This window comes from Aspergillus fijiensis (assembly GCF_003184825.1).
Source record: "Aspergillus fijiensis CBS 313.89 unplaced genomic scaffold BO72scaffold_14, whole genome shotgun sequence".
In the NCBI taxonomy this organism is placed as follows: domain Eukaryota; kingdom Fungi; phylum Ascomycota; class Eurotiomycetes; order Eurotiales; family Aspergillaceae; genus Aspergillus; species Aspergillus fijiensis.
Genome location: NW_024468990.1, coordinates 238,461 through 263,881, shown reverse-complemented (window position 1 = coordinate 263,881; position 25,421 = coordinate 238,461). Strand labels below are relative to the sequence as shown.

Below are 25,421 nucleotides of genomic sequence, written 5' to 3'. Positions count from 1 at the left end.
CTCGAGCGCGTGGATAGATGGACTTAACACGCAGTTGGGAAACACCACTTCTCCGCGGGCAACTAGGCCAATTTCCTCAAGAAGACCTTGAGCAACTTGTCCTGCTTCGCCAGGGTCCTGTGGAAGAACTTCCCCGTGTCCCTGGTATATTTCGCAAGCTGCGCGACGCTGGCGAAGGTCTTCGGTTTCGTGTCCAATTGTCGACATTCGATAAGGTCCACCAGATTGACATGCACTGTCGACAATGCCTATGGAGGTTGAACAACCGTTGTCAGCCTCTCTTGTACTCAAAGCGAAAGAGCTTTCTACCTCTCTTGCTCTCCTTATTCTAGTCTTGCAACGGACAGGAAGAACGTCCATACCTTTTTGCACTTTGTGATGGAAGGAAATGGTCCAGGCAGGTCAAACAGCGCACACAACTTGCGCCATTCCTCTAGGGACGCCAGGCGGCTACCGATGATTCGGTCGTATTCGATGTTGACGAAGGCGTTCCATCGCTTGCGCCAGGTCCTGGAGCCCGGCTTCCAGCCCCTCTGTGCAGCCAGGCGCTTGAATTCCTCAGTGATCGGGGCGTGGGGGTTAGGCTTGAAGTCGGGGAACTCGAGCCAGAATCTGGAGGTTGTCATTGTGAGGTTGGTTGTCAGGTTGGTGTTGGTGTTGAGTCTGGGGGTTTGAGATAGGTATTCTAGGATAAGAATAGAGAGCCAAGCGGAGCGCGAGGATGAGTATGGTTGTAGAGCTGATAGTGCTATTGATGATGAGGATAGATGTCAAAAGATGGCGGTATCAATGATGTTCTTGATGATGATCGAAGGGTAAGATCTCTTAAAGTCTCTACTGAAGCTGTCGGGGTCGTTTGACAGCCATCGGTGCAAACAAACCATTCACCACGTTTGTCTCCATCTGTTGTGCAGTGAGCTCGATGTACGCAGACATTCACCAAGCTCGCAGCGACGAATCGCAGACCATTGCAGAAAGCCTGATCGACAGAAAAACTAACCGCACTCATTCTCTATCTTCGATTGTGTCACCGTTTATCCCTAATACCCCGACTTTATACCCCACTTACCTTACTAGTCTTGTATGCTTTTCTCTTCTGGCAGAGAAGAAGCTTTCCTGGAGTGGAACGAGTGCCCCCTCACTGGGTCGCTCTTGCCTGTGCTTATGGTAATTGATCATGTATAAGCCCGAGGTGCTCGCTGCTTCTGTCGTTGCTGCTACCCTTCATCATCCTTGAGATCGCACAACCACAAAACGTCGCATCATGCTGTCACTGTCCCGCCTCGTCCTCTACCTCTTGATCGCAGCCACAGGAGCTCACGGATTTGCAGCTCATTTGCACCGTGCAGAGGAAGGCGATCCCGATGTCGATGCTGTCTTCGACTATATCGTCGCCGGCGGCGGTACTGCAGGAGTAACAGTGGCAGCGCGCTTGGCCGAGCATGGCTTTAGCGTTGCGCTTGTCGAAGCTGGAGACTTCTACGAAACAGCTCATCCTTTAGCGAAGATCCCTGGCATGGCTGTCGTTGGTATTGGAGCGAATGTGAACACGGCGAGCCCTATTGACTGGCGATTTGTTGCGAAAAGTGTTCCCAGTGCCAATTATCGTGATATACATTATGCCAGAGGGAAATGTGTGGGTGGATCGTACGTTTCTGAATGTTGACCCTCTCAGAGCTATGCTGATTTCTTGACTCAGATCCGCACTCAATCTGATGATATACAACCGGTCTGCTGCGTGACCCTACTAGTCCTTTGCCACTATACTAATTGTGGGTGCAACTCAGACCCGACACTGGCACAATGGATCGCTGGGCTGAGCTCGTTCAGGACGACAGTTATACCTTTGATCGTGTCCTTCCGTTCTTCCAGCGTACGACCGCCTTCACGCCTCCCGATAACGCGGAGCGTCCTCTCAACGCGTCGGCGGGCTATAACCCAGCTGCATTCGCTGAGGGCGGGCCGCTACAGGTATCATACCCCGTGGACAGTGTCGCATTCTCCAGCTGGATGGAGCGCGCAATGCATGACATAGGTTTTGGAGAGACCCAGGACTTCAACAGCGGCACGCTACTGGGCGCTCAGTACTGCAGTTTGACCATTCACCCATCAGAGAGGACCAGGTGTAGCTCTGAGACCGCCTTCGGGCAAATTGATGACAGTATTTTCAAGACCAAATTATATGCAAAGACAATGGCTAAGAAGGTCCTCTTTAACTCCAATAAGGAAGCAACAGGAGTGGTGGTTCGCACCGGCAACACGACATCGACTTATACTCTGCGAGCCACACGCGAGATTATAGTTTCTGCAGGTGCTTTCCACAGCCCACAGCTTCTGATGGTCTCGGGCATCGGGCCCACAGATATCTTGGGCGACCATGACATACAGCAAATTGTCGATCTTCCAGGTGTTGGACAGAACATGTGGGATCATGTTATGTTCGGGCCTACTTATCGAGTTGCTATGCAGACTCTAACTAGCGTACCCACTAACCCTGCCTTTTTCGCCCAACAGGTCCTTGTATACATCAACGAGAGACGAGGTGTGTTGACTAATCCAGGCGGCGATTATCTGGCATTTGAAAAGATCCCAGAGCACCTGCGCAGAGGTTTTTCGGACGAGACGAGCCAGCACCTATCGTGGTTTGCTCCCACTTGGCCAGAGGCAGAGGTACGTCTTCCGACTCAGGGGGCCTCCTAATTTGTACTCACTGGCATTCATGCGCAGTACATCTCGGCGGCCCTTTACACAGGTGACTTTGCGAACCCTTTCTTCAGCCAGCCTACCGACGGGGCACAATATGCGACCATTCTAGGCACGCTCATCGCACCCACATCTCGTGGCAACATCACAATATCCTCCAGCGACACAGATGATCTTCCTATAATCAATCCGAATTGGATTGCGACAGAGTCCGATGCACAAGTTTGTGTTGCCATATACCGACGGGTTCGTGAGGCTTTTCAGGCAATTGCTCCGATTGTCGAGGGCGACGAGTATTTCCCCGGGAGTCAGTTTCAAACCGACGAGCAACTCCTTGAAATCATTCGAAACACCGTCATGACCATCTATCATGCTGCCTGTACATGTAAGATGGGAACCAGCAATGATCCAATGGCTGTTGTGGACAGCCGGGCGAGAGTATTTGGTGTGAGTCGGTTGAGGGTTGTGGACGCAAGTGCGTTCCCGCTCTTACCTCCAGGACACCCTCAATCGGTCGTTTGTATGTCGCTTTCCATGAGAGAAGAATGTCCCTGACAAGTATGCAATCATGCTGACTTGATTTGCTCTAGATATGCTGGCGGAGAAGATAGCAGCTGATATCATAGGCGGTTCTAACGAGTGACATTTCCGGGTTGTTGACTAATGAACGTCATATCTTAGTGCGCTAATCAGCTCATTCCTCATTGTTTTCTTGCTTTTTCGGTGATTCGAGATATATAGTATGGTGGTTTAACGGCAGGGAAGGGCAGAGTGGAGATGGGTTTTTACTTCAACAAAAGTACGTCCTGAGTACCGGCTTCTTGCACCATTATTATGCATAATAGCGATCATTCACCAACCAGTCAATTAGCCAACATATATTCAACTAATCAACCAATTATGATATTGCCATGGATGAGTGTGGAGGCTTTGTGTACAGTAACTACTGTCTCTCAGGATCGGGTCGCACCCACGAGCTTTGCACGACGCATCTGACATGTGATAGCCCAGTGTGTGGGCTGAGAAGCTCAAAGTCAATTTTTCCTCAGTCCACGTCAAGTTCTCTGGCTATTGAATCTAGACATTGCAGGAACAGGTAGTCTTGACTGTGTGTAAATTGACCCCAAAGTGAACCGAAGGTTTCTTGTCTTTTCTTTCCCTGGGTGTTCAAAAAGAAAACCTGACCAACCCGGGGAACGAGATCAGAAATTCATCCTATCACCGCGAGAAAGAATGAACCATCTTGTCCTTTTTTCTTTTGCTTCACATACTCCTCGGGGGGCTCAGAGGATCAACAACTTGTGAGATCAGCTTTCAAAAGTATGAGAGGGGGGGCGTTGGTCAAGATGGCGTGCACGGCACGCATCAACACGGGGGTCTATCGAGTGCCTAGGCCTACGTGTTGATAGACGAGGTTCATGTATCTTTGACTCGGCTAGTTGCACTGTACTACAATACTTGCAAGAAGGGGGAGGAGGGGGGCTGTGATGGTATCATTTGTGCGACCGTTTGTAACTTGCATCTGCTTTCCCCCCTCTCTTGCTTGTGGTGGGAAGCAATCTGAATGGTATGATTTTATAGAGATAGGGATTGAGTTAAGGAGACCAGGGGTGTTGGAGATCCATGTCGAGATAGTGATGATTTTTTTTCCTCTGGTATAGTGCAGTTCAACTGATCAACTAGTCTTTGCTTGGGGGCTGAGGGCTGAGCTAGTTAGATAGGTGGAATGATAGAGTAGGCGGAGGTTTTAATTTCATATTATCAACAGGATGATTCTCCTGCGTTGTATGTATGGCATGCGATTGATGGCACCCACCTGTACATACTATCTCTGGTGCTATCAGTATGGTACTCGAGAGCCGGGCTGAAATTGGCACTTGTGTGCAGTACTGTACTAGGTAACTAAGAGGTACCACCCTTCCCTTATTCCGTGCTTATTGTTATTGTTTCTCTGATCCTCCCATGTCGATTTCCACAGGCGAGATTTAATGACATTGATAGGTAGACGTCAGAGCCTTATTTTCCCACCCTCTCTTCTTGTTCTACTGTTTTTATGTATATTATATCCTATTACAGGACGTCGTGGTATAGTCACATACAGGTGATAATGATGAGGTGGGTGGTTGACAGCGCCATCGAAGCGAAAACGGGAAAAGCTTTTGTTAGGTAGAGGTTCTTTGTTTGTGTTGACTTATCCCCTCCTCCTCCTCCTCTCCCTCGTCCTTCTGCTCCTCCCCGTCCTCCGTTCCCCTCCACCCTTTGTGACTGGTGACGTTCCCACGGGGTGAGAAGAGATAGTTAAATGTCCTAGGTACGTGTATGGTACTGCCCCGTTCGGCGGTCGGCAGCCATTTAAGTAGTAAGTAACGATTTCACAAGAAATCCAGATTGTACAGTTAATGTACCAAGTAGCTGCCAAACTGCCGGTCCCGGTCGGTGGGTTGATATTCCTGTTCCTGGAGACTTTATTGAGTTAGGGTAGGTTACTGTACTCGAGTGTTAAGGGTTTAGGACTGAGATAGTTGCTGAGCAACGAAGCAAGCAAGCAAGCAAGCTGGGGGTGAATTGTTAAAGAGAAAGTCAGTCCTGGCACAATTTGGTTATCTTTACTTGGTGATTCGTGCTGGTTAATTAAGTTAAGGTGCATTTTACTCATACTATCAATAATAATAATACATAGTAAGGTGTTTACTCCAAAACTCAAAGGGAAACGTTGCACGAGGAGCATAAAAGTCGAAATAGGTTTGAAGGGGGGGAAGAGGGTGTGCGTGGTGTGCGGGCAGAAAAAAAATAATAAAAAAAAGGTCGAAGTATGGAATTCTGGAAGTATGTATGTAGTACTAAACTTGTACTTAGGGAGGGAGGAAGGAGAGAGAGAGAGAGAGAGGACCAGAAACTCTAAATGCAGTGGTCTACTCTTGTTTATTGTTCGTGGGGTCTGCTAAGGTTTTGGCAGTATATATTCACTACATGTTAGATTTATTTTAGTTTTTTTTTTGGGGGGGGGGGTTTGAATTTTGGTAGTCAGATGATCTCGTGCTCATACGGGTTGCCTCGAGGTTACAGTGCTATTACTAAGGGTTTGGTTCTGGGGTGTTGCTTTTCGCTTGTGTGTTGGGGAGATTAGGTGTATTGTCTTGGTCTTGGGGAAGATGCGGGGGGATAACCGTGAAGATTTTCTGTAGAGGAGGAGGGCAGATGTGAGGGTAGTGTACCTGTACAGAACTCCGCATAGTTCAGAGCCATTTGTAGCTATTCTTACTTTGGACGTCGGCAGTATCTAAGGTTGGATGATCTATCCCCCACAAACCATGGAGAGAAGATCATGCTTTTTCTTTGGTGTTTTCTTGTTATCTGCTATGTTTAAATTTATCACACGTCGGCTTCTCTTCTGCGAACCCTGTCTTGGGTAAGGATTGACAGGCGGCGCTCCTTGTCGCGGGGGGTTCCTGTTTGCGGCGGAGTAGAAGTGCTGTACTGTACTGTTTAGTTTTGATGTGAAATGAACGCAGTACTTCATGGTTCAAACAAACCAACAGCCTGCTCATCAGAAGATGAGATCATAACTTCCGCACGGTACGAGCCAGATGCAGTCCTGAAGATGATCAAAAAAGCATACTAGAATGCTGAGGCAGGCTGGAAGAGGTTGCTTTCGTTGTGTACCTGTACCAGCTCATTGGGAAGGGGAGTGGTGGCGTATAGGTATGGTATGCACCCCCCAGATTTGGGAGGATGATGTGAGACAATAAGGTCCACACTTCAATCATCAACATCCATTGTCATCATTATGATCGAGCTTTGCCTAACCATCAAATAACGTTACCATGGCTAGGATGAAGACGCTTTTTGCGGGAGATTGGGGGGGGGGGGGGGGAATAAACTTGGACTGATCATGGCTTGGTCTGATAGGTAGTATGCGCGGTCGGAGGCGGCGGCCAGTAATCTATACATAGTAGGAATTGATACCAAAAAGTAAAGTCAAGAGAAGGTCTTTTGCGCCCTCTCCACTGACTGACAGTAAGTATTGTTCTCCCGTACTCGCTCAGGGAATCCGCTTTCTTGCCTCTTGCCTCTTGCCGTCCAGCCCCAGTTCAAGCAATCAAGCAATTAATCGGTCAATCAATCAAATCAGCTTTGGGCCCTCCCCACCTTTCTTTACCCCGCAGATTCCATCAAAATCTCAGCCGTGCTTCCTTGATAAGACCAGGAGATGTAACTTAGATTGCATGACCTTCCCCCCGTCGTGATGAGCGAGTTTGAGGGTTTCATGATCTGGCGAGTCTCGGATTTGAGGGTAAGATGGCCTGAATGGTGGTGATATAGTCAGTCCAAGCTCATCACCCTTCGCGAATACCATCCCTGCACGACTCAATCCTCAACCTGGCCATTCAAGAGATCCAACACGCGCTCGAATTGTAAATCCTTAACAAATGCAGATGCCGACCTACCTGCCGTGTACTTACATAGTCCCCACTTGAGTGTGGTTCTACAGTCTGATCTGTCTCGTCGGCCAGTGACCACCCCTCGGCCGGACTGCGTGCCACTTGCATACTGTTGCTGCTGCTGCGCAGCACTGCAGCCGACCTAAACCTCGCTTACCAACGGACTTTCCTCCCTCAAATAGTATCAGACACACCATGGGCCAACCTTTTGGGTCGATCCTCCCCCAGAAAGCAGATCCCCTGTTCCGGTCTCGATGATTTATCGAACGGGGCAAAAAGCGAAGTCAAGTGAGCAGATCGCTGGCTGGGTCCGGCAAGAGGGATCCCTGGAACGGAGGGAGTAGATGAGACTCACTTTCTTTTCGGTTGGTTCCATGGACTGAGGTCCATCAAATGTCGTTTTGGGCGGGCGGTGACGTCCTGACGGTCCCCGAATGATGTTTAACGATTGGCTCTAGGCAGGGAAACACACGTACACCGTTGGAAGGCGAGGTAAAATGAAGGTCGTGGAGGGCTTTCTCCGATCATTGGACCACCGCAGTTCCCCCCCCCCCTGCCCTATCTATCCCTCACCAACATTCCACAAAGTCCGTCGCGAGGGCTGAACCATAAGTAAAAAGTTTCAGGTTGCACAGAACTTCCAGAAAATTGAGATTTATTGCATAGCGTGATGAACTGGAAATGGTCCGACCGTTGAGACGGGGTCTGGAGTGGCGCTTCGTGGCTGCGGAAGGTGTCGTCTGTGGTTCGGACTGACATCCCTTAGGCAGGCTGCGAGACCAGGGAACCATCATCTGAGCGACGTAAGTACGAGGGAAGGGCTCTGCTTGCATTCTGCGTGGTGATGCAGCAGCAGCAGCAGCAGGGAGGGTGCGTATGGGGAATGAGATGAGGGGAATATTGCTGGTTCCTGGCCGATGATGACGATGACGATGATTATGATGTTGTTGATGGCGAGTTTTGTTGGCGAGTTTTGTCACTCAGGATAGTTAGTAAATAATGGCATCCTAGGAAACGAGCCGTGTCTCGGGGTCGAAAGTCGAATCGCAAAGCGGGCGTTGAACAGGGATCATTTGATTAGGATTGCTTCTCGAACAGCAAGGCCTGGGAGGGTCCCACGAATGGCTGACTGTCGGAGTCAGTCGACGATAAGAGCCAAGATACTGAAATGATGAACCGACTGACGCTATCCGAGCCCGTGCATTTTAGCTCGTTAACGGTACATAGAATTCTTACATGTATTCATAGTGATATGGATTGCTGCTGCTGCTGCTAGCTAAGCTAATTAGTTGGTTGAATAAATCAGCTAGCTGGTTTCCAAGTAGAACTGTAGCGATGGATGTGTGGCATTTGCCCCGAGGGCGCAGAGGCGGGGGGAAGGAGGGAGGGGGGAAAGTTGTCTGTCCATCGATTGCTCATATAACGCAACACAACATAACAAGCTGGAACCACTCAATGCTGGCCAGCAATGGAGAAGGAAAAAAAGGTAGTCAACGCCTAGCTGTTCTAGTCCTAAGTCGGAGAGGCGTGGTGTGAACGATCGACCGGAGCCTTTGATAATGAGCAGCAAGTGGATCAGTCAGTCAGTTGATTAGTTAGTCAAACTGTAACTAACTAACTACCTAACTTAACTATGAGCGAGTGAGTGAACGAGCGAGTGTCTACTCGTAAGTCAAATCATGCTATCAACCGAACTGGATCCTCACCGTCACCAACGGCCCCAACTAGACTGACGCCTCTTAGAGTCAGTTTCAGTGTTCGACAGACCGAATGGAGTGTACCTGCCCAGAAAAAAAAAAGGGATGTGACTTCAATTTGTAGAGGCTAGATTGTGTTCTGTTGGAGAATAACCTGAGTTGAGAAAGTCAATTACAATACCTAACCTTGAACCTCGAACCTCATACTCACTCAATCTTAAATGTCGGGCTCCGATAAGCTGAAAAGGTGGGTATTGATTGGGTATTCTGGTAAGATTTCCGCTCTTGCTGTTCCCGCCAGCGGATGGATGTGACGGAACCATACCAAATTCTCACCTATTGCAGGGCAGCTGCCCACTCCACTGCCGGGTCCTTCCCGTACTAGCTCGGTAATCCATTTTTGTTACCAGCCATCTCACACTCTCACACTCACTGACTGTCTGTCTGTCTTGTCTCTGTTTCGGCTCTCGCTGCTCGCTGCCCTTCGTTTCCTTTTCTTAAATCCTGTGGTGTTTCCAATCAACCAGAACCGACAACCGCATCCCCTCGCCCTGTTCATCCTTCTTTTGCTGCTGACTTGTATATTCTCTCGGTTTATGTGGATTTGAGCTTAGCTTGGCTCTCGAATTCCCAGAGCTCCATTCCTCAATTTTGAATCCATAGTTTATCTTGTCGACCTCGTTCGGGGGGTTGACATCGTCAATCACCCTGGCTTCGCGTTGACGCTCCGTCGCGCCATTCCCCCGCATAGCCGCTATTCTTTCTTGGTCTCCTGCTCTTTTTCGCCTTCTTGTCCTTACGTGATCCCAGGACATTTTTTCTATCCTCTCTTTTCCTGTCGAATTTTCACCTATCACGCATAAAATAAACCAGCTGTCCGGTCGGAATCAATAACTGGCTCGTTCGCGCCCGTTCGCACTCGTCGTCTGACTCCCCGCTATCGAGCCATGGCCAGTTAATGCTGCGGATGAATCCATAACTCTCAATCCAAGGGCACCCGCTCTGCCCGGCAGACGGTCCGGCTCGGAGCTGCTCAGTTGTTTGATTTCGATATCCGACTATTTTTCGAATACTGCACACCTCGTCTAGTCGCCATCTCCCACCCCCGCGGACTCCCTCGATCGACCCTCCCAGCATTGCCTGTTCAGCATGGCGGGCAATGGCGTCGACGATGTTCAATACCTCGCGCCTCCGGCCGTGGCAGCCTTACGGCAGGAAGCACGAGCCATCGATTCGAGATTCTCACCTTCTCGCTCCCCAAGTCTCGACGATATGCGGGAAGAACGGGAGGAGCTGAAGGAAGCGGCGGAACAAACCCTCAACGTCATTGTCGACCTTGGCCTCGATGGCCGTGTCAAATGGGTCAGCCCGTCGTGGAAGCAGGTCGTGGGAACCTCCCCGGAATCGATAGAAGGACGGATGATCTCCGATCTGCTGGTCGGCAACAAAAATGTCTTCCACGATACGATAGAGAGCATGAAGGAGAATGATTCTTATAGCCGCTTCATTCGGTTTGCCGTCCGGTTAGGGCCTGACTCGGTCCTGAAATATTCGCCGGAGCCGCCCGTTACGGAGTCGATCGCAGAAGAGACAGGGGAGGCTCAAGGGTTGGAGCCTCGAGAAGAGGCCCCTGAGCAGGAAGTGAACCGCAATGATGTCCTTCATATGGAAGGTCAAGGAATCATGGTCTTTGACCGTACGGCTGATGGAACAGGTCATGTAGGTTTTCTCCGACGATCAACAGCTAAACAGGGTACTAATGGGCTGGAAAACAGACGATGTGGATGTTGCGACCGTTTACGGAACCGAGAGAAATCACAATCGACCTCCCTCCGTTGCTGGTAGAGTCCCTTGGTGTTGGTGCGGAAGTGTTGGCAAACTACTTGACGACTCTGGCGGAGGCTGCGGCCAGCGAACCTGACCCCTCCAAACACCCTGCCCCAAGCCCGGTGTTGTGTCGCATATGTGAACGTCAGATCACACCGTGGTGGTTTGAGAAGCATTCCGATCTATGTCTTCAAGAACATCGTGCTGAAATGGATGTTCAGATTGCCCAGGAGAATCTCAATGAGCATCGCCATGCAATTGTCCGGGTGCTCGACGCGCTAGAGGCAAGGCAAGGTAGGCCGCTGGCCCTTGGAGAAAGTGCAACACCCCCACCGGTTCAACCAGAATATAAAGGACTGCCCATTGGGCCATCTCCAATGGCATCAGCCCCCTCATCTGGGTCTGCATCTAGCGCCAACTCTGCTCCTGGAACGCCCCCTAGATCAAGGGATCATTCAGCTTCGGGTATCGGACACGCCAGAGCACGGTCATTCGCAGTACGGCGCCCGTTGGCTCGAATTGTCGAGTTGATCCTTGACCTGTGCGATACGGCCCTGGAAATCAATATGCCCATGATAAAGGAGTCTTCTCGAGCCGATAGTAGTGATGACTTCCGTACCTTGTCTCCGCAATCAGAATCGCGCATCTCACAGGTCATACAATGGCAGTCACCTAGCTCGAATACTCTTGAGCAGGAACAGGGTCTGGCTGCCCTTTGCACGGATACAGAGCAGGTTGCGAAGGCAAAAGTGGATGCTGTGATTCGCCATCGGAGAATAGTGGAATACGCCGAGCGCATTCGTATCGAGTACACCATCCTGGTAGAAGAGTGTATCACTGCAGCACTCAGTAAAGCTGAGCGCATCGCTGCCGGTCAGCTCAGTGACTCTAGCGCCTCAGACGATGATGCTCCGCCAGAGATCAATCCTGCCGTCACTGCAGCTAGTCCCATTCTGTACGCCAAACGGGAAGCGACAGTACCAGGTCCCATGTCTGCCCTCACTATGTCCATGCGGAACTCCCCTGATCGGCTCCAGTCCTCGCAGTCGGAAGGCAAATCCTCAGGCGCCTCGGTTGCCGTCTCCACTGGATCGAACAGCCCCATGGAATGTCCCACGCCCCGTTCACATAAAAGCATCGCTGGCGTGCTAGGAACGTCGCAGCCCTCTCGACGGGGATTGTCGCTGCTTGAACTTGATGCAGGTGAAAATAGTGACAGCAGTATCCCATCTTCCATTTTTCCCGGTACCATGCGGACTGATTCGCCATCTTCGGATCGAAGTCTGGAGAGGAAGCGTCGAAGTCTAGTGCTCCCTGGGCTTTCGAGTTCTCCCCGCCGGCAACATTCGCCCGCGAGGGTTTCTGGTCCTCACTCGCCGCTGCGAATGCCTAGAGCCCGTCTCTCTAGCGGTGCTGATAGCCTGCCGTCGCCAATAGTGTCGCCATCGGCGAATGCGAATGAGTTGGCTCAGCTCCATTATCGTCACCATCGTCGACAATCGTCGGCAACGTCATCTGACGTTGCCAAACCGCCCGTGTCGCCACACCTGTCCTCCGTTAGCCAACCTCAGCCACGACCAGCTCCGCTCTCGATCAAGGATTTTGAAATTATCAAGCCTATCAGCAAAGGTGCGTTCGGCAGTGTATATTTGTCGAAGAAGAAGGCAACTGGAGAATATTTTGCGATCAAAGTGTTGAAGAAGGCGGACATGGTTGCCAAAAACCAAGTAACCAATGTCAAGGCGGAACGTGCAATCATGATGTGGCAGGGCGAGAGTGATTTTGTCGCTAAGCTCTACTGGACATTTTCCAGTAAAGACTATCTCTATCTGGTAATGGAGTATCTCAACGGAGGTGACTGTGCTTCGCTGGTCAAAGTGTTGGGCGGACTGCCTGAGGATTGGGCCAAAAAATACATCGCTGAAGTAGTCCTCGGCGTGGAGCACCTTCACAGCAGGGGCATCGTGCATCGCGATCTCAAACCTGACAATCTTCTGATTGATCAGACAGGTCATCTCAAGCTGACCGACTTTGGGTTGTCCCGCATGGGACTCGTTGGGCGTCAAAAGCGTGTGCTGAAGAGCATGAACCACGAGCCGGCGCCCGATCTACTCAAACAAGGATCGCTACCTCGAACGACATCGATCACATCCTCGCGCTCGGCATCTTTTGATTTTCAAGGCGGTGCTTCGCCAGGCTCGACCCCTTTGATTACGCCCGATGCGGCGGGCAGTATGCCTCAGCCATCCTATTTCAACCTCAATCAAAACGGACCAAGCCGACAAAATTCACGGCGAGCGTCAGGGTATCGAAGTGACAGCGGAGCTAGCGAGAGCCTTAATGCAATATTCAAGCAACTATCCCTCCACGAGGGCGGTGAAACCCAGGGCTCGATGCCCGTCCCTGTTCCCACAGCCAACCACACGCTCGAGGAGGAGAGTCAGAGTGAGGCTGGGGAGTCTCCTCATTTGTTCCCTTTCCAGCCAACTCTGAGCAACTCATTTTCGTATAGCACTCCACCTCAACAGTCGATGATGCCCCCTCTAATGGCACTCTTCGACCCCGAGGATCACAATCGACGTTTCGTGGGCACCCCGGATTACCTGGCCCCGGAGACTATCAACGGCGTCGGTCAAGATGAGATGAGTGACTGGTGGTCTTTGGGCTGCATCATGTTTGAGTTTCTATTTGGGTATCCACCGTTCAATGCGGCGACTCCGGACGAGGTCTTCGACAACATACTTCACCGTAGGATCAATTGGCCTGAGGAAGCTGAAGACTTGGCGTCAGACGAGGCGATAGATCTGATGAACAAGTTGATGACCATCAATCCTCGAGAGCGTATTGGCGCTAATGTGGAGGAGAAGTATCCAAATGGTGGGGCCGAGATTCGCAGCCACGGATGGTTTTCGGATATCAACTGGGATACCTTGTTAGAGGACAAAGCGCAGTTCGTGCCAAATATCGAGAATCCAGAAGACACGGAGTATTTTGATACTCGGGGCGCTACTCTTCAGGCCTTTACCGAAGAGACTGAGGACGGAACAACGCCTCCACAACCGATGACTGCCGGGCCATATCCTCAAGATCGGCCTCATGATGCATTGTTCAAGGTGCGCTCTCAAGTCAACGCAATGAAGCGGCCTTTGATGCCCCTCCACATTCCGCCTCATGTGCGAGAATCACGAAGCAGGAGGCTGAGCGAGCCCGCCCCTGCCGACGACTTCGGCAGTTTCTCTTTCAAGAACCTTCCCATGCTCGAAAAAGCCAATAAAGATGTGATCCAAAAATTGCGCCAAGAAGCGATGCAGGCTCAGCAACGCCATCCGTCATCTGCCGGTGCTCAGTCATCCCAAACTCAAGGACAAGAACAAGCTGCACCCGCTCCCCCGCCCTCTCTCGAGGGAAGTCCATTGCCAATGTCTTTGCAGCGGACTCTCTCTCAAAGTAAGGGCAACAACAGACCATCCTCTCCTTCGGCCCTAAGTCAGGCCAACTCATCGCCCAGTCGCCCATCTCAACCTTCGTCCCCATTGCTTGTCCAGTTCAGTACCGGCCACAACCACGAGCGCAGGAAAACGTCAGGATCGTCATCTTCTCAGTCTACCGGCTCGTTGCAAACGACGACAGCAGATCCGAATCGAATGACAAGCCTGAAGTTTGGATCGACTGCGTCATCACCTATCAAGACCACGCGGGCTACAGGAAACTCTCCTGACAAAACTCCTTCAGGACAACGTCACGGCAGTGCCCCCGCATCACGAACAAGGTCACAAACCATTGGCTCTCAGGATGGCGATCTTTCCTCGTCGTTGGCAAAGGAGACCTACGTGGGAACTCATCACAAACGCCGGAGTCAGTTATTTGATGTTTCTCCTTCCTCTTCGGACAACGAAGATCCTCGAACCAAAGCCTTACTCAAGGTCCAACGGCGCCGCCAAAGCTCCAGGCGACTCTCTCAGATCAATTTCCCCGAGGGGCCCTTCTTCCGGCCTCTGGACGTGCTCATCTGTGAGGATCATCCCGTCTCTCGACTTGTCATGGAACGTCTTTTCGAAAAGCTTCGATGTCGCACAATCACGGCTGTCAATGGTGCGGAGGCTATGCGTTATGCCCTGAGTGATATCCAGTTCGATATAATCATGACAGAATTCAAACTACCACAAGTCAATGGTGCGGATGTAGCGCGCATGGTACGCGAGACTCGCAGTGCGAACCGACATACACCTATCATTGCAGTCACAGGCTATCTCAAAGATTTACCAGAAACACACCATTTTGACTCCCTAATCCAGAAACCTCCTACGACAACGAAGTTGACTGAAGCACTGTGTAAATTCTGTCAGTGGAAGCCACCTCCAAAGGATTACAATCCCCTGTCAATGCCAGCACCAGTTATGCTCCGCCAACCTCCGAGTCAGGTTGAGCATAGCCCGAGTTCGACGGCATCCTCTGGCTTTGTGCATGTTCCCTCTAGCTCATACCGAGGATCTAGTCGCGAGGACTCTATCGGTAGTAGTTATTTTGGTGACATGGAATCTGTCAAGACTGATGATGTTCCTGTGATTGTGAGTCGGAACAATGACGACTGGACCCCTAGCAAGGGCGGACTTGGCATAAACGAAGAGTCGAATAAGGCCAGAAGAAGCACAGATGCTGGCTACAGGAGCGGTCCCGAGGCAGTTCCGTTCCCCAACCTGCTTCACTCGGATTCGGCCCCAGCAACCGTCCCCTCGGAGGCGACTACGACCCCCCACAAACAGCGATCTAGCGAGGCAATTCGTGCCAAGAGAGAGTCGTTGGAGAGGAATCGGTATGAGTGCGGCGAGTCCGGCGATGACGAGGATGAAGAGCTAGGCAATACCCCCTCGCGAACTTGTAGTCCACGTCACCGAACCCATCGACCGGGTTCCAAGTTGGGCATTGAGATGATGAGGACGAACAGTCGAGGAAGCGTGGTCAGCGGCAGTGAGGAGCTACTGAAGAAGGAGAGAGAGTCCATGGAAAGACGCAGGAGTGGTGGTTCTTCTGGAATCAGTGATAGCGAAGAGCACGGTGGCCTTCACCCTTTCACTATGGAGAGGAAGTACGAGGGCCTCCATATTCCCGAGGAGACGATCATCAGCACTGTGGAAGAAGAGGAGGAAGAGGAATATAGCCCTAAGCACTCTCCAACGCGAGAGCTAGGATTCAGGATGGACCCACCTGCCATTTTCTTGGATGAATCGTCTCCACCCGACACTAGGTCTGCGCCTGGTACCATTCACGAGCCCAACGTTGAGCCTTTCAAAAAAGGGCATATCACGCCTCCGGTCGTCTTTCCGAAGGGCAATCTTGACCTGGCCCCTGTGGAAGACGATTTCGACACTCCCCGTTCCAAAATAAGCGAAACCTACTCTGCTGCAGACTTATCCCCCGATGCACCTATTGATCAGATTACAGACGCCGAAGCGACACCTCGGCCTTTGCCTACCCCCTTGCCCAGCTTCTACTCTGGCACTGCTCACGATGAGTCTCAGCGATAGAATAAGTATCTCGTCATTTGGTCCTAGAAAGATAGACGCCGTCGCTGTCTTGTACGATTGCCGTCCGGGCCGGCTTGCTTCGATTCCTGTTTCTCACAAAACCTCCGTCCTTCATCAGACACACCCCCTGAGAATCCTGTTTCAACTTTTCTTCGTGCTATCAGATATTTTGCTTTTCTCGCATGCATGTCAAGGCTGAGCGGGTGTTTCTGGAGTTGTTCTGCGTTGAACCACCGCAATCAGGCTGTCTGAATGTTTTTTCTGTCTTCTTCTTTCGTTGTCATCTTTCTTCTTGTCCGCTTGGGACTCATTCATCTGCATCTCGCCGTTCTCTTTTTGACATGACCCCGTTGTTCGCCTGCCAGATCATTCTCTCTTCTCCTTTGTGTTCAAACTCTTGGTTCAATTCTACTCACTCCGTGATCCTCAAAATTGCATCTCCCTTTGCCTGTATGTATGTATGACTGTCGCTCTGCAGCAAAAGTGGGAGGGAGAATGGAGAGAGAATATCGAAAGAAAAAAAGTCGTGGTGGGGGTATACCGTACTGGTTCTGGCAATTCTGCCCAAAATTTGGATCGGGTTGCAACTATCTATATACTTCCCCGACCGGATTTGTTTTGCGATGCAAGCTGGATATATGTGGCGCATTGCTAATGCCCTGTCCCATGGCCATTCTCTCTATCTTCTGTCATTCTTCTTCTCTTGCCTTTTTGTTTTCTTTTCAATATCTCTATCCAGGTCCTGTATATATAGCATCCCCGGAGTTGAGTATTTAAAATTCAATCACATCTTGTGAACTCATTTGATCATTATGTACAAGTATCTATGTATGTATGTAGAAAGGAGAGGAGAAGAGGAAGTATCAACATGTCGTGAGATCCGCCGCCTCGTCCTTACCGGAATGTATGTATATAACAAGCATCATCTGAGAGACATTTTGTTCGAAGCCGCTCTCTCAATCGCTCGAGCCACTACCACCGCCACCACCACCGGCATCCATCTTCTCGCTGCTGCCCCTCTTTTTGTGAAACAGAAACCCGCCCAGGAGCAAGACGACGGGAACCGCCGATAGGCCGGTCACCAGGGCCAGCGCCCAGGTCATGGTGGCCCAGCCGGCAGTCTGGCGAATGAAGCCGGCGAAGAAGGGGCCGGCGATGGTGCCGGCGGCGAAGGCGACGTTGAGGATGCCGTACGCCAGGGCCATGGCGCCACCTTTCCCGAAGATGTGGGGGTTGCGCGCCTCCTTCTCCTGGACGACGTACGAGGCCTCGACGATGACGGGGGGCATGAGCGCGGCGAGGCAGGCGCCCACCAGCGCCAGCAGCGCGCAGAGCAGCACCTTGTCGTTGAGGGCGTTGGCCGTCACGCAGCGCATCGCGACGATGGCCGGCACGGTGGCGACCAGCGCGCCCGCCGCCAGGTACCGGCGGATCGTGGGGAACCTGTCGTTCACGTATCCGACCACCGGGTCGAGGAGGTGCGGCACCGAGATCGGGATGAAGATCAGCCCTTGCCCCAGCTGGCCCCAGCCGAAGGTGTCTTCGACGAAGAGCGGGAGCACGCTGTCGAAGGAGCTGAAGACTAGGGAGATGATGAAGTATGTCCAGAGGGTGACCAGCATGCGTGGGGAGGAGAGGAGGGTCGTGATTGCGTTGGCTTGCGTTGGTTTTTGTTGGGGTTGCGGGGGGTTTATGTGCTGCTGCTGTTGCTGCTCGAGATCGGAGGCCTTTTCGGGGATTGTGTCGGATGATGAGGCGGAGGAAGGTGAGGATGGTTGGTCGGCTTCTTTCTGGGTTGCGTCTTTGTCTTTTGACGGCGGCGGCGGCGGTGGCTGCTGCTGCTGCCATCTGACGGCATGCTTCTTTTCGATCATCACCAACCGGAGGACAATATCCACGCCGACGAGGCCAAAAGCAAGCCCGAAGACCGCGTAGTAACCCCCGCGGCCGTAGATGACGCCGCCGAGGAGTGGGCCCCCCATGATGCCCAGGGTCAGGCCCATGCCGATGTAGCCCATCGCCTGCCCGAGGCCGTCCCGGCCGACGGTGTCGACCATCAGCGCCAGTCCCACCGTCCAGACAATAGCGGCAGAAGCGCCCTGAAACAGTCGGCCGAGGATCCAGAGCGTCAGGTTCGTCCCCACGCAGAGCAACGCGGTCGATGCCCCCAGAGCTACCAGGCCGGTGATCAAGGGCCAGTAGCGGGAGTCAAAGCGGTCCGCTATGTAGCCCGCAACCGCTGCATGCGATAGTTAGTATTGGAAGTTGGGTTGAAGATGATGAAAGGGGGAAATAAAGTAAAGGCGGCTACTCACGCGAGGTGGCTAGTAAAGCTGCGCCGTATAGAGCTAGAAGGATGGACGTCCATCTTTGCTCTGTGCCATCACATTGATAAAAATGATCAGTGGTTTGACACGACTACACCTCATGGTAATGACGTACCTTCATCAACAGACAAACCCACTCTTTCATGAAGAGCCGTGGGAGCAACCGGGACAATCTTCGAGAATAAGGTTAGAGAGCGGAAACGCATTCAAGCGGCACCTGGCAGAAGAGTCTAGATCACAGGGCAGGGAGGGGGGGGGGGGGGCGGCGCCCTTCTGAAGGGATCCACATACTAGCCCATACAAAAGAATATCCTAATTTCAACGTCAATCATTATGGTTTTCATAGGTCTCCATTATCCAAAGACATACCGTGAACACAGCAAAAGACACAACGAACATGATAAAGCCATCGGAGGACCTGAACTTCAGGAACCTCGGAGGCGTCGGAGTCCCATCATGGCCTGGCCACAGGCCACGCCAGGTTGGTGGCATATTTCTGCGAACAAGATAAGTGAGGGCTGGGCTGTTTCACTATTTCTCCCGAATGCCTGCTTTGCTTCCGCACGAGGAAAAGAAAAAAGAGCAATTTAAGAAAAAAAATAACCAATAGCGACTGCCAAGCATAATGGGCCTGAGCCTGAGCCTGTTGATTGTGAAACAAAACGCTCCATCCAAATAACCGGGTTCTTGCTACTCATGATATGGTAGCGTTCGGGATCCGCGGGCCCCGCTGCGACGCTGGTGCCCGCCCAGACCGGTTTTGGGTCGCCGCAGGATCCATTCCATCTTGTGTGTCTGCTGTCTGTCCTTTGGAGATGGATGGGCCGGGCTCGTGGCGAATGTGTTGAGTCATGTTGAGCTAGCTTTGCTATCTCTCTGCGCTGCGAAATGGGCGGGCTTCCGTCAGTCAGTCTGGAATTGTCTGGGCGGTTCTCTATTATGTAGTTTGAGTATAGTCGCTTTTCCCGCAGTTGTTGATGCTTCCGGGACTATATGTGTATGAAATGTGATGACTTTTCTCGGATGAAGACAGGATGATTTCATATTCTGCAGAAATGGCACGAGAATGTGAGGTTTCTAACATGTCGGCTGACCTTCGCAGTCAATTGATATGGCAGTCAGGAGTGATGGGCAATGGCATAAATCTCGTGTAACACAGAGTCACTTAAGTTAGCTCTTTTTCTGCATATTCCGTCCGGTTACTCGATTCGGCCATCTCCTGGAGCTATGTAAGACATGACTAAGCAGATTCAACAGGGCGTGCATGAGTGCATTAAGGCGCTCACGTCACAGCTCCGTAGGGTGGACGAGATGGAGAAGCTTGATAGCTTTGCTACATCGCTCCTTTGGTATCAACTACAGGATCTTTAAGTTGAATAAGGTTGACAGTAAGTCTCAGCCTTAACTCTACCCACTTTCAATAGACGAGAGAGGTACGATCTTCTATATATGATTTAATATTGACTGATCTTGCAAACTATTCAATCAGAAAGAAATGCTTTATCTACATTTTTATTATCTATGATGTACTTTTCAATATCACGAGATCCTCCAGATGCAATTATTGCTTCTCCGCAGGATGAGATACGCTCGGATGGAGATCGGAGCCAGGGGCATCCGTGCTGGCGCCTTGATCGGAGCGGCCCTGCTCCATCAGATCGTCGGGCGCGCGGCTGATGCTGCTGCGATGATGCCGGAAGAAACGATTGTGGGTGATAGAGGTCACACTGTGCCCGCCCTGGGAGTCAACCGATCGGCGACCTGCGCGCGAAGTGGACGGGACGCTCAGATTGGAGTTGCTGCGACGGCGGGAGGATGAGTTACGGCTCTGACGCTCGGCCTCTTCTTCCTCCTCTTCTTGGATGCGGCGCTCGGTATTCTCCCGGTTAGTGGTTCGGACAATGTCCTCAACTCGGGCGCGGCGATCCTCGAAGACGTCGCCCATGACATCGCCAGAGGAGATATCCCGCATGCCCAGCGAGAAATCCACGTGTTTGCGGGAGAGCATAGAATCACCACGAGCCCGGGCGGCAGCAGTGTTCATGCCTTTGCGGAGGATAGATGGGTGACGGGTAGCGCTACTAAACCCGGTATTCTCGGGCGCATAGCCGTGATGGTCGCCAATAGGAGTCGGGGGAGGATTGCCATCTCTGCTGCCAGGAGTAGCGGGCATGTGAGGCTGCGGGAACCCGGCAATGTGGAAAGGAATATCGACACCGGCACCCTGGAGGTTCATGCGTGGTCCCTCGATGCCGATCTCCTGAAGGGCAACCATCAACATACAGATAAACTTGTTGCGGCGCTGCAGACGCAAGCCTTCGTTTTGCCAGTTCGACTTGTAGAAGAAGACAACATTGAGCGTTACAGAGAAGTTCTCCGTGATTGTGCGCATTTCGGTGAGAATGTTGGTCTGAAATTCACGGCGTTCACTGCGGACAAACTCCAACAGGCGCTGGCGTAGGGCATCAATCTGCTCGAGAGTGGTACCATATTTGATGACGATGGGCACTGCTTCCGCCAGTGCACCGGACCGACGCTGGTTCAGAATGAACAAACCGTTGAGGTAACTGTTAGGGGCCTGCACAACATGGCCTTGCATCTTCTTGAACTCCGTGTACAGAAGCGAAATTTGCTTGACAAAGTAGTCATCACCCAAACCGGCATCGCCTGCGTTACCATAGATAGTCACACGGTCACCAACATCGAATGGATGCTTCACGAAGACGAAGATGATGGATTGGAGAAATTCCTGCGCGGTGGCGGAGAAAAGCCACGACAATGCGAGAATACTAGACCCGGCAGAGGTCAACACTCCGGCGGCGGACGTCGAGATGAGCGTCAGGAAGACGATCACGGTAATGATGATCACGAAAAATTCCAAAATGTTGTCGAGCCTGCCGACGACAGAGTCCAGGTCCTTCAGTGATGCGGTGATGGCTTTGCGCTCCCGTCCGATCTCCACGCACACTGCTTCCAACTCCTCCATCGAGATATCTCCGTTCATATCCTTGTCAAACATGGTGAAAGCGGCGTCCGCCTCTTCGTTGTTATCGAAGGCTTCCTTGAGATCTCCAGAAAACACGGTCTCGAAACCATCCCGCACCAGAGTGCGATAGAGTCGACGAGCCAGGACCTGGCAGCCACTCGTGGTGCGCAACAAGGTCAGCACCACCTGATACGGGTGACTGCTGTTATTAACCGTGCGGCCAGTGAAGTCGGCAGCAACTGCGCCAGCCACGTCGCCCACCTTGTTTCCCACTTTGTTCAAGGCCCCCTTGGCCAGACGTCCTGCCTTTCCGGCATAATGCAGCGGGGTCTTCATTCCGGTTGGGGTACCTTTGTCTTTTTCCTCGAACTCCGTGTCTTCAGCTGTGATCTTTCGCCGAGAGAAGTCATAAAGTTTAGTCAGACTGCCGATCTGAAATTTGTTGATCTCAATGCGATCCGCGTAAGTACGGGTGTGGAAGCTGATGGCGATGAATTGGATGATGACTTTTTCGACCAGGTTCAGAATTGTCCATACAAAGATAGAGATGATGATCTTGTTGACTGTATTCTCCCAGGATTTTGTGCCGTGGCTACCGTCGACGTGATGGTTCTTCATGGTGGGCAGGAACGAGATTTCCACACCTAGCCACCAAAAGAACAAGGTGCCATGGAGCTCGAGCTGTTTGGCCATGTCACGCCACTTTTTGGCGTTGTTGGTGAAAATACTAGCAATCCAGCCAGCTGGAACTGGGATACATTTCGAGACAATCTAGAAGAGAGCAATTAAGGTTAGTATCTAGCCTGACATCATTGAATGGTTTGCACTCACTCTTCCGGCCCACAAAGTCAACCAGACAATCTCCAACCAGACCGAAAACCAGAGCAACTTAACTCCTCCCACATTGGCGTCCGGAAACGCTAGGGCACCGACCAACAAAGGAATCAACAGGATCAGAACTAGTGGCACAATGTAGGTGAGGTAGCGCACAATGAAACTCGACTCATGGAGCTTCTTAATGAATCTGGCGATGTTGGTGTTGGGGTTCTCGGGAGGGTTGTAGACTGCCGCTTTCTCGTGCAATGGGTTGGTCGCCTCATCAAACTCATCAACAACATGCTGAGATGGACGAGAGCGAGATCTGGCCATCGAGGCACCGTCGTCTTCGCCCTTTCTCATCGACCCCTCCTGCGTGGTGGAACGGGATGCCATGCGCTCGGCCTCAAGAACGGCCAGATCATCTTCCAGGCGCATCGACTCCTCTCGTGCAGTCGCAGGTGAGCGCAAGGCAGCGGGATCATAGTCATACGAGGTATCTACCCGAAGGTGATTGCCGTGCCCGCTGGTGGAGCCATCGTAGTAGGTTCCCTCGTCGGTATCGGGGGTGTCGCCCTCTAATCTCTTCTCATGCTGATGTACCGGAACTTGAAGATTGTCCGATGGGTGTGACATGCTGGCACCGGGCCAGTCGACGAAACTAATAGGCTCAAAGTCTGTCACCTGATCGATAACGGTATCGATTGACCTGGTCAACTCTCAAATCTGTGCAGACAGTCAGAGAAAGGCCGACATGGGTAAATGAGAAACAGGAGATGGATCGACCGAAGAACAGCCAGGGAATAGGAGGGAATAGTTTTTTTAAATGGAAAAAGCCAAGCTGCTGTGGACAGTCCGTGGGGAAATTGAGGTGAGACAGTAAGAAGCGCACGAGCGAGAGTGTCGAGTGAACACTGGTGGGGACGATTGCCATAAATAAGATTACTAGAATCGATACATACCGCTCAAATGATTTAATTATGCATGGGATCTATTAGAGGTTTTGATAAGCAAGGCAAGAAAAGAACTCGCCGGTATTTTATACAAGCAAGTGGGAAGCAGTATGGAAGTACAATAGAGCGAACAGCTGAAGCAAATGCAGTGAGCGAGAAGATGGGTGAGAGAGAGAGTGTGTGTGTGCGAGAGAAGAAAGAAGGTGGAAAGGAAAAGGAGAAAAGAGACAAGACTATTGAGATGACAGGAAGACAGAAGAGGGACGAAGTGGGGAACTCTTATGAAGAAAAGACGACGAACAGACAGATAGACAGACAGACTGACTGACTGACTGACAAACTCTCACTCCCATCCACAGAGCTCCATCCATGGATGGCAGCAGCAATAGAGCAGGAGTTGATCGATGCGGAAACCTCGCCGATCGCACGGGAAAGTCGGCCAGTGGAAACGCCCAAGAAACCGAGATGCTGCTCCCTCTGGTCCAGACCAATTTGCTTTGACTTGCTGCCCTGCCGATGCGCATGATTCGGCTGATTATTGGCGTTATTGGCAATGTTTCTATCCGTACTGCAGCAATATCTATTCTTTACTTCCTTTCTTTCAATCCTCATCGTACTATAGTCATTATCCTCCGATCTACAGATGCGGCAGAGGCAGGAATTCCGAAGCTATCGAGTTAGGTCAGTTCAAGTGAGATCGATAGATTGCGCCAGGGCGGAGACCCTCATAATCTCATTCAATCAGCAAACAGTCAAGGCAACAATGGCGCCGGCCCCAGTTGTGGCTGCGGTGGGCGTCGGGACTAACAATTAATGGGCCCTTCGAATCCCCACTTCGAAAGAAGAAAGTGGATCCTTACAGACCCAGGAGTCCCAGAGTCCCAGACTGGATCACTGTGCGTCGCGCAATGACTCCGCACTGCATCGGTTGCTGCTTTTCGAGGGGTTATATCCCGATAGTATTATCGTTGGCTATCACCATCGTGACTTGACTTCCCATGCTGCATGCCCTCATTGACTTTTGATCGGGATAAAGTACCTGCAGAAGTATTACTTTGGTCGGTCAACGCAGATTCTCCGAACGGTGGAAGGGAAAGAAATATTGACTGGTTCAGTGAAAGGTAAATGAAAAGAAAAATTCAACAACGCAGTGTGGCGACTGCCAAGAAACGCCACAATTCAGGCACTCCCGGTCGCCGTCATGGAAATTTCCCTTTGAACACTGGCTGTTTCTTGGAACAATTGTTGTTCCTAATTGCGTGGAACATCCGAAGTGCATCATCAAGCAGAGTAAATTCTCTGGATCTCCGCGTCACCCCTGACGCCCAACCCAGACTTTCTAGCCAGAGCTCAGGCAAGCCGACGGTGTTCCAACTACCATGCGACGACGACTCTTGTGCCGTTATCTTTAGCGTTAACACGAGCTGTGTTTGGCCCTGACTCAGGGAGCTCGTCTGCTAAAATGCTAGTGCTCTGTAGTGCAGCCGATCGTTGGCCCCGGTGGCTTCGGTAAACCCAACAACGATAGAAACCTAAATAATGCAGCCTCTCATAATCTCGTGCAGGAGATCACCACACTGTTAGACAGTATAGGTACAATGGCCATCCCTTGATAGCGATAATACCTATTTCCATGGTCGACGTCCTTGCATTTCCAGGCTTTTTACCTTGGAAATAACGTGTTCATTGTGATGAAATATCTGAGTTTTGTGCAGATGCAGGGGCGGAGTTTTTATGCGCATAAATCCCACTGACCGGCTCGGAATCCCTAATCGAGTCGTGTCTCAAGCCTCCGACATCATAATTGACCCTCGACGTGTCCTACTCTACCCCTCCTTGTCTGTCTACTGCCGATCCCAGATAACGAAGCGAGCCCTTTTTTTCTCTTTTCGCGCGGTGCGTGAACTATAAGATGATCATTTGTCCGTCTCGGAAATCTGATAGGTTCCGGTTAAATGCTGCTAAGAATGAACCATGTCATCAGGTGAGAATGGTGACTGTCGCGGTTTCGTAGGCTGTTCTGTCATCAGTGAGGCTTCCAGTCGAGGTTTTATGAAAGTTGATGATGGCGATGATGCGCTATATAGTCGTTGCATAACAGCTCGGATTCCCTGCATTTCTGAATCGAATAAACAAGTATCATGG

At 51.4% G+C, this 25,421-nt stretch overlaps 6 protein-coding genes across 6 annotated transcripts; 3 read left to right on the top strand and 3 right to left on the bottom strand.

Moving 5' to 3' along the window:
* Positions 1–62: 62 nt before the first annotated feature.
* BO72DRAFT_425386 (uncharacterized protein) lies at positions 63–626 on the bottom strand (the record flags this gene model as incomplete). The annotated part of the gene is made up of 2 exons (XM_040942905.1): positions 63–248; positions 363–626. 2 exons carry the CDS (start codon positions 624–626, stop codon positions 63–65), a joined length of 450 nt encoding a protein of 149 aa, XP_040803134.1.
* A 638-nt stretch (positions 627–1,264) lies between these two features.
* BO72DRAFT_494479 (GMC family oxidoreductase) lies at positions 1,265–3,346 on the top strand (the record flags this gene model as incomplete). The annotated part of the gene is made up of 5 exons (XM_040948473.1): positions 1,265–1,647; positions 1,700–1,729; positions 1,788–2,670; positions 2,728–3,223; positions 3,294–3,346. 5 exons carry the CDS (start codon positions 1,265–1,267, stop codon positions 3,344–3,346), a joined length of 1,845 nt encoding a protein of 614 aa, XP_040803133.1.
* Positions 3,347–9,991: 6,645 nt separating this feature from the next.
* On the top strand, positions 9,992–16,194 carry BO72DRAFT_373894 (protein kinase RIM15; the record flags this gene model as incomplete). Its single annotated transcript, XM_040941104.1, has 2 exons — positions 9,992–10,561; positions 10,618–16,194. The coding sequence occupies 2 exons, from the start codon at positions 9,992–9,994 to the stop codon at positions 16,192–16,194; spliced, it is 6,147 nt and encodes a 2,048-aa protein (XP_040803132.1).
* A 228-nt stretch (positions 16,195–16,422) lies between these two features.
* On the top strand, positions 16,423–17,061 carry BO72DRAFT_52559 (uncharacterized protein). The gene has a single exon (XM_040949970.1). The coding sequence runs from the start codon at positions 16,651–16,653 to the stop codon at positions 16,969–16,971; it is 321 nt and encodes a 106-aa protein (XP_040803131.1). The 5' UTR covers positions 16,423–16,650; the 3' UTR covers positions 16,972–17,061.
* BO72DRAFT_52496 (MFS transporter) lies at positions 17,061–19,114 on the bottom strand. The gene is made up of 5 exons (XM_040949921.1): positions 18,891–19,114; positions 18,813–18,833; positions 18,637–18,694; positions 18,510–18,569; positions 17,061–18,433 (listed from the first exon to the last, which is right to left on the bottom strand). Exons 1-5 carry the CDS (start codon positions 19,011–19,013, stop codon positions 17,151–17,153), a joined length of 1,545 nt encoding a protein of 514 aa, XP_040803130.1. The 5' UTR covers positions 19,014–19,114; the 3' UTR covers positions 17,061–17,150.
* A 968-nt stretch (positions 19,115–20,082) lies between these two features.
* On the bottom strand, positions 20,083–22,959 carry BO72DRAFT_494476 (Mechanosensitive ion channel family; the record flags this gene model as incomplete). Its single annotated transcript, XM_040948472.1, has 2 exons — positions 20,083–22,278; positions 22,339–22,959. 2 exons carry the CDS (start codon positions 22,957–22,959, stop codon positions 20,083–20,085), a joined length of 2,817 nt encoding a protein of 938 aa, XP_040803129.1.
* Between the last annotated feature and the right edge of the window lie 2,462 nt (positions 22,960–25,421).